The 8,706-nt window shown below is 25.6% G+C and overlaps 1 protein-coding gene across 1 annotated transcript in view; it reads left to right on the forward strand.

Moving 5' to 3' along the window:
• Positions 1-3,166, forward strand: part of Phum_PHUM361090 (dendritic cell-specific transmembrane protein, putative) — a gene marked incomplete at both ends in the record, with an annotated part of 3,679 nt that extends 513 nt beyond the window's left edge. The window contains 10 exons of the mRNA XM_002428002.1: positions 23-204; positions 282-434; positions 1,007-1,157; positions 1,240-1,380; positions 1,445-1,730; positions 1,854-2,049; positions 2,140-2,266; positions 2,342-2,601; positions 2,695-2,808; positions 2,900-3,166. Of these exons, the coding sequence (XP_002428047.1) occupies positions 23-204; positions 282-434; positions 1,007-1,157; positions 1,240-1,380; positions 1,445-1,730; positions 1,854-2,049; positions 2,140-2,266; positions 2,342-2,601; positions 2,695-2,808; positions 2,900-3,166 (1,877 nt within the window). The remainder of the gene's footprint in view (positions 1-22; positions 205-281; positions 435-1,006; positions 1,158-1,239; positions 1,381-1,444; positions 1,731-1,853; positions 2,050-2,139; positions 2,267-2,341; positions 2,602-2,694; positions 2,809-2,899) is intronic.
• Between the last annotated feature and the right edge of the window lie 5,540 nt (positions 3,167-8,706).

Below are 8,706 nucleotides of genomic sequence, written 5' to 3' on the forward strand. Positions count from 1 at the left end.
ATAACTTTGTTGACAATGCCAGCTTTCTGTGGTAAATCCGGACGTGGAATACTTAAAACGATTGTTTTGGCATACGTTTTAGGTGGTCCATTCATGACGATATCGAACAATGCAAAAGAAGCTGTGAGAGTTTTTGGTTGTACGACAACTTTGGCACATAATCTTACTAAAACGAGATACGAACTCATGGTCAAACCTTTTCAGGTATTTTTTTTTTTAATAATAGAAATTTCCATTTTTCCTTTTAATTCTGTGTTTGATTGTTTGTTTGTTTGTCAAAGGATGCTCTGTATCAAATGAATCACGATACAAAAGAAGTTTTGGATACTCTCGAAAGCGTTCGTGACGTTATCGAACCCATCGTTGAAGAAATCGAAGGCGAAGATGAAGTCAATAAATTACGTAACGAAAATGATTACGTCGATACTTTGCAAGTAATTACTATTATTATTATTATTATTATTACTGTTTGTTTTTGTTTTCTTTTACGTATACGACGTTTGTTTTTGTTTGTTTGTTTCCTTCATTCATTACTTCCTTCCTTACTCACGGTCGTGGTCTTACTTATGGCGGTTTTATCATTTCGATTTTACTGCTTTATTTTATTTTATTTTAATTTTTTTCGGTTTCTTCTGCCACGTTTAAATTTTCTCTTATTTTTTTTTTTTAAACCCTTTTCGGACATTTTGACAATTTGATTTTACTCCCGTTTTTTTTTTTTTACATTTTTCAATTCTTGAATTTTTTTTGTTGTCTTTCTCTTGTCCTTTTTTTTTTTACTTTCTATCCCACGTGAAAAAAAAAAAATTCCCACGGGAAAAACGCCATTTTGTTTTAATCCAACACAAGAGAATTAAATAATTGAGAGAAAGCTAAACAAAAAAAAAAGGTGTCTTCTGCGGTTTGAGTTAATAAAAACGTCATTGAAAAAAAAAAATCTCAAGGAAAATTTTCCTTTTAAATTTTATTACCGGTAATTTTTATTATTATTATTATTTTCGGATAGGGCGATTCGAAAAGATCAGATGCCATAGACGAAAAATATTCGGGAAAAAATAAAACAAAAAAAAGACAAATCGAACAACAACAACAAACGGAAAACAAAGGAGAAGAATATGAAAAAAAATACAAAAGAAAACTCGAATATAGATGTCAAGGTTACTCACACACGCGATACACATCCGCCGGAAGTAGTAATAATAATAATAACAATAAATTTGTTTTTTTTTGTTTGTTCAGATGTTATCAGTAAGGGAGCGGAAAGATGCAGGGAATTATTTTCCGAAGCCTACGACAAATGTTACAACACCGTGAGCGTGTTTGTCGCTTGGCTGTTATGTTGGCCGATGAAATTAACATTCATATGCAATTTAGCACAGGGTAAGACAACGCAAACAAACAAACAAACGAACGAACAAACGATTACTATATTTGTCGTAAATAGTTTTCGGAGGTAAAGCGGTATGCGATCCATCGAAAGAAATCGAACCCGGTTTCGGCGAAGGTTACGAAACGTTAAAAAACATAAAAACGGATATGGAAGATAATTTCAAAGATGTCAACATACAATTCAAAGTAAGCAATCCTTTGCCGAGAGTCAACGTTAAATCCGCGGCTGAAGTCGCTGAAAAAATAACTAAAACTTTCCAAGAAAAAAAAAACATATTCGACGTTATCATTATCGTTATGAAAAGAATTTTGGCGTTCATATTTCTCCGCGTCATATACAAGTACGTTTCACCATCGTCGTGGCAGCAGAAACGATCGTTTTCTTTTTTTCCTTTCCTGTTCTTTCAACAAAACCTTTGGTACGAACGAGTTTTAAAAAATAAAAAATAAATTTAAATTTCCAGAGCTTATCAGTATCACGAAAGATATTTAACCGATATAGAATTTGATAATAAATACATAACGAAATATTTTCGACACATTGATAACAGGAGAAAGAAAAGAGGTCAAAGATTTCTTTTACCGATGAAAAAAGTTGAAAGGCAAAATTTTATCGATCCATACGCCGTATTACTCTTGTCGGAAGAGCAAAGAAGAATCGTGAGTCTTTCAAAAAAAAAAAAAAAAATGAAACATTTTTTTCAACGTGGAATTAGAAAAAAAAAAATTAATTTTTTCGTTTGTCGACAGATGGGACAAACATTTAAACTCGTACTTGAAATGATAACGGCAACGACATTTATTTTACTCGATCGTTTGTTTTATGAAACTCTCGACATTGTTGCAAAACACGCACTCGTAGAATACACTCAAATAGGTACGCTCATTGATGCATTTGTTTTCATGACGTCATAGTGGGAAAATAAAAAAAAAAATTTTCTTTCACCTTCAGGAGAACACGACATGAGCATATCGATAAAGGGTACGGGTATGATAGCAAACCTTGTTAGATCGATAGTCAAAGGTTTTAATTTTAAAAGAAAAGTAAGAGTCGTACATTCGAACGAACGTTGCCTTCCAAAACCGATAATGTTATCAAAATATTATCTATATAAAATATACGGCACATATTTTCTAATATGGATATTTATTTTACTGGAAGGTTATACTCAAAGAATAAATCGCGTTATTTGCGCTTATTTTTATCACAAGGTAATAATATAACTATTTCATCATCATCATCATTCCGTTTTAAAATCAACCGGAAATGGTTAATCTCCTCTTTTTTCGTTGTGTTACAAACAGAGAGAAAAAAAAAGAATATTATTTTTATATAACGAAACATTAAAAAGAAGAGTCGGGTATTTCAGGTACATGAGAGCAAGATTAAGAAGAAAAGCGAGGGAAATAAATCTTTCTGTAAGTTTTATCATCATCATCATCACAAAAAACCATTCCCGAGGGGAATTAAAAAAAAATTTTCTTTTTTTCCAAATTTTACTTCCGGCAGTTCGATGCGAATATTTTTTTAGCATTGAGATTAAAAAATCGTAAAAAATTTGATTGGTTAAGATATTTTCCAATGGGTAAAAGACAATGTTTGATTTGTGGAGAACCCGAACCTGGAAAAATTGGAGAATTTCACGAGTGTACGACTCCGGGTTGCGATTTTGTACATTGTAAAGAATGCTGGAAAGATATCGGTGGTATTTGTTACGGTTGTCAACCAATAGAAAGTGACGAAGATCCAGCCGAAGAAGATGATTATGGTTTATAACCCCCTTTCTTTTCCATATCATTTGTTTTCCGGCTTTCCCCCTCCCCTCCCTCTCCAAAAAATAAATAATTATAACAATAAAAAGAAAGGAAACAAACTTTAAACATATGTTTGTGCAAAACACATCCCTTGTTTGTTTCCCTTTATTTTCCAGACTTACCTTTTCCATTTCCGTTTTCAAATTTTGTTTTGACATGTTATCACAGTAATCCGTTTCTTATCAGTTAGTTTTATCTCATCACTTTAATTTTCATATACGCGTCATTATCATCCGTTGATCTCTTATCATCCTTCTGATAATAAAAAAAAAAAAAAAAAAATTCGTTTTAATAAACGTACCGAATTAAATAATTTATTTATGTATGTATGTACGATATATTATAATAATAATCCATACATACACACGTTATTTTCTTATCACTTCCTTATCATTATTTATTAATCTATGTAAATAAGTAGAATAAAATCAATAATAAAATAAACGAACAAATTTTTTTTGTCTTATCTTTTTAATAATTTATATTAATAATATTAATAATATTAATAATTTCATATTTTCATATTTTTATTCGTTAATAAGAAAAAAAAAATAATGACTAGAACTAATTACGTCACAGTGATGATTATTAATAATAATAATAATAATAATAATTTTTCTTTTTTTTTTGTTTTCTTAATATATATTTATATTACAATTACTTATGTATATATTTATATATATTATTGAGATCCTTAAATTATATATATAAATGCTTTTTATTTATTTATGTATCTATTTATCTATTTATTTAAAATTATTTAAAATTATTAAAATTTTTTTTACTTTTCACGCTTATTATAATAATATCATTTCAATATAAAGTATATACATACAATAATAAATTTTTTTTTGTTTGTTTAGTTTGTTTGTTTATTTTTTCGTCTACAAATAAACTTATTTATTTATTAATATTGTCTAAATTATTATTATTATTATTATTATTATTAAGAAAAAAAAATAATGATAATAATTTAATTAATTAATTTTTTATGCATTTCATTTTACGAATGATTGCATTAGGAAGACATTTTAATTTATTATTATTATTATTATTATTAAGTGAAATTAATTATGTACATAATTTTTTTTCTTCTTTTTAGATATTAAAATCTATTACTTGTTTGTTGTTGGGTTTTTTTTTTTTTTTATATATATATACATAAATACATTTTATTATTAATTGAATTGATTGCCAGAATTGAATTATAATTATTATTAATTACCGTAATAAAAAAAATTAATTAATAAATAATAAAATATTTTATACATAAATTAATTATTTATCGATAAGTTTTTTTATTATTATTTTTGGTATTGCTTTTCTAATACGATAATTACAAGTTAATAATATTTAAAGGTAATAAATAATATTTTATAATTATTATTATTATGACGTCGTATTATTAATTAATAATAATAATTTATATCATTCATCGTGATAATGAGAGTCGATCGTTTATTAATTATTATTATTATTAACGGGGAGCAATTCGTTTATAACGTCACACATCGTTTTCGTAATAGGTAAGTTGTAAATAATAATTTTCCTCACTTTTTTATTACCTTTATCTCCTCTCTCCTTTTACTCCGGGAATGAATTTAACCTTAACAACGTTCGTTTTCGTAAAGGGAAGAGAAAAAAAGGAAGGGAGGTGAGGGGGGTGTAGAGGCAAAATACTTCGTAAAAGGTTTTATTATATCTTGAAAATTTTATTACTCTCTTCTTCCTATTTGATGTTTCTTCCCCCCTTTTTTTTACTTCCTTTCTTCCTTTCCCACTTTTCTCGCAGTTCTTCTTTCTCTCTTCCCCTCTCCCTTCTCCCTCTCTCTCTCTCACTCTCTCATTCAAAACTTTTTGTAACGAAATTAATTAAGGCACAAGTAAAATAATCCACACGAAAAAAATTCAAAAAAATTTTTTTTTTTTTACTTTCCTCTTTCTCTTTCTCTCTTTCTCTTTCGTACGTTAAAATCAAATATTAATAATTAATAAAAGCAGAAGAAACGAAGCTTTAAAATTATTTTAAAACATTTTTCTAAATAAAAACACTTAGGAAAAACTAAAGGAAAAAAAAACAAAAAAACTAAATAAGGCTAATTTTTAACGATAGTCATAAAATTATTTTTTCATCGTTATTATTGAAGTAATAAAAAGGTTAATTATTATTATTATTACTATTAATTAAGTAAAAACATGGATTTTCTAATTTTAAAAAAATAATGATAATTTTTTCCTTATTAAATCTCGTAATAATTTTTTATTCCAAAATTAATAACGAATAAAATTGTCATCGTGACGTAAACGATTCTCATTGGTTCTTTTTGATCGTTACGTCACACATTTTAATAAATTAGAAAAACATTAGAAAATCCATAAAGTTATGTTAATTTGTTTAATAAAAAAAAAAAAAAAAAGATGTTAATGAAGCTATTAATTATTATTATTTAATTAAACAACAAAAAATTAAAAAAACTAAAAACGAAAAACAAAAAAAAAAAAGAAATCTACTTTTAAAACTTTTACTATATTGAAAATAAATAATTCTACAGTGCAAATGGTGGTTTTTTTATTAATTAATTAATTTTTTAAAATCATTTTTATTATTATTATTAATTTTTAAAAACTAACTACACACATTAACTACACAACTAAAAAAAAAAAAAAATCAAATAGAACGATAGGAAAACTAATGAAAAATTCATACATTAAAAAAAAAAACTATTCTTAATAACTACGATAAAAACTAAAAACTAATTTAATAATACAAAACTCGCGACACAGAGCATAACGTTTATATTAATTATTATTACTATTATTACTTATTATTATTATTATTATTATTATTATTATTATTATTTTGTACATAAACGTGAGTAAAGTAAGAAAAAAAAAGAAAAAATTAATCAAATTTTACCTAAAATAAGCGAAAACCAAAAAAAAAAAAAAAAAAAAAAAATAGAAATAAAAGAAAAACTTTTAAAAACCGAAAAACAAACGTGTTTGTTTTATGTATGAATTTGTAGTCCTGCAAAAACAAACAAACAAACGAACAAAATCTTCTACAAACTTCTGTTAAAAAAAAAAAAATCAACGCGTCATTTTTCGTTAACATTAACGCATTTCCGTTTTATATCAGAAATGATAAGAAAACATTCAAATTCTTATAAGTTTTAAATATCGTTTGGAAATTCGATCGATCGATCAATCGATCCATCGATCTCTATTTGTTTTTCGGTTTTAAAAGCAAAAAAAAAAAATTCAAATACAATTAATTTTAAATTAATAATAATAATAATAATTAATCCAACAATCAATCAATCACAATCAACTACTTCGATTGCTTTCATCTTCTCCTTCTTCTTATTATTTAAAAATAATAATAATAATAATATTTTATTGCTTTGAAATAAATTGTTTTACTATTATTATTATTACTACTATTATTACTACTATTTCTACTACAACTACTACTATTATTATTATTATTATTAATTATATATAAATTTTAAAATAATTATTTGTGTTATCGAAAGAAAAATGTCAGAGTGTTATATATATTATTAATGATGACAAAACAACAACTCACACATACGAATTTAATTTTTTTTTTTCTTCTTTTTTCCTTTTGCACTATATAACTTCCTTTTCCTCCTCTCCTCTCCAGTACCCACTTCTCTAACCTCCCCCAAAAAAGAATTCCATTAAATTTAATACCCCTTTTTTTAATCTCATTCTCATTCGGATAAAGAAAAAAGAGAAACAGGAGAAACAGAAAAAAAAAAAAGGTAAACGTGTCGGTGACGTTACTATTATTATTATTACAAAGAAAAATAATAATAATAATGATGATAACAGTAATTTTTCAAAAAGAAAATACCGGGAGAATTTTTTTTTTTTTTAACCTTTACCCTTTAAATTATTCATTCATTCACTCATTCATTCATTCATCCGGATGATTACACATGGATTTCGTGATCTGTGATGTAATATGATGACGTTTTAAAAGCAAAAAAAAAAAATGTAAATAAAACCTTTTAAATTATTTCCATTTCCCGCTTACACCCCCCTCCCCCACTTCCCCATTCATCCTCTCCAACCAAACCAAGAGTTTAATGGAATATTTACGGAGGAAAAAAAAAATTACTTTCGGATAATTACCGTAATAAAAAAAAAAAAATTACTCGACACGTGAAATCTCCCCCCCAATCAATCATTTCCCAAATACAGAAGAAAAAAAACGCGGAAAATTTTAAAAAGGGCAAGAGAAGAGGAGAGTGGGTGGGTGGGTGGCAGTGGTAAAAAAGTAATAAAACCACAACCAAACTCTCACACGTTTAAAAAAAGAAATTATTAATAATAATAAAACTAAACATGCAATTTTTTTAAAATTATTATTATTATTATTATTATTATTATTATTATTATCAATTATTAGTTTTTCGTATTAGAAAAAAAGTATTAAATTTTTCATCTTTTATTACTTCATTCACCTAATCACAAAATTTTATTACCCGAGGTAATTTAAATTTTAAAAAAAAAAATCTAAAACTAATTAAACACACACATAAGCAACCAAATAAAAATTTTTGTCTTTTGTAAATCATGCCAATTTAACCGTTTTTTTTTTTTATCAATAACCTATTATCAATCGGGAAAGAGGAAAAGTAATTTTTATTACCGGTAATAAAACGTGTATGACGTAAATTCATTTCCGATTCATCTTTCTTTCGAATTCCAGAATAAAAAAAAAAAAAAAAAATTTCATTTCGGTCTTATTCGATAACCATCGTAAATAATTGACGTTACCACTCATACTTATCTTATAATCAATCAATATTATTAATAACAATTATTGAGCTCATCGATGCAGAATCAATCAATCAATCAATCGATCGATAATACTAAATCGAAATTTATTAAAAAATTATTATTACTCTTGGAAATTTTTTTTTTTTTTTTAAAAAAATATAATAAAAACGTTTCACGTAATCACCCCTTATGAAAAAAATTAAATAATGCAATACGTAAGAGATTCGATGATAATAATAATAATAATAAATTGAAAAATTATTACCTAATTAATAAAAAAAAAAAAGAAAAAAATTTTTTATGGGAAACCAACAAAAAAAAAAATTTTTTTCTTTTTACATACATAATTAAATTAAATGAACGAAAAACAAATGTTAATTAATTTTTTTTTACTTTCACGTCTGCCCCCCCCCCAACTATTCATCCCTACCCCTTTAACCCGACCCTACTTATTCCTCACGTTGTTATTACGTAATAAAAATAACAAACAAAAAAAAATTATGAAGAAACGTTTTCAAATCAATATAAGAACAAAAGAAAATAATAATAATAATTAAACTCATGTTTCGATTATAGTAATAATTAATTCTGCATCGTTTTACAAATTTATTACAACAATTTATTACCCCGTTAATTTTTTTTTAAATTTAAATCTGTAATTTTTTTTTTATTATTTTTTTGATAAAACGA

The sequence above is a fragment of the Pediculus humanus genome, genomic scaffold (genome assembly GCF_000006295.1).
Source record: "Pediculus humanus corporis 1103172107775 genomic scaffold, whole genome shotgun sequence".
Taxonomy (NCBI): domain Eukaryota; kingdom Metazoa; phylum Arthropoda; class Insecta; order Psocodea; family Pediculidae; genus Pediculus; species Pediculus humanus.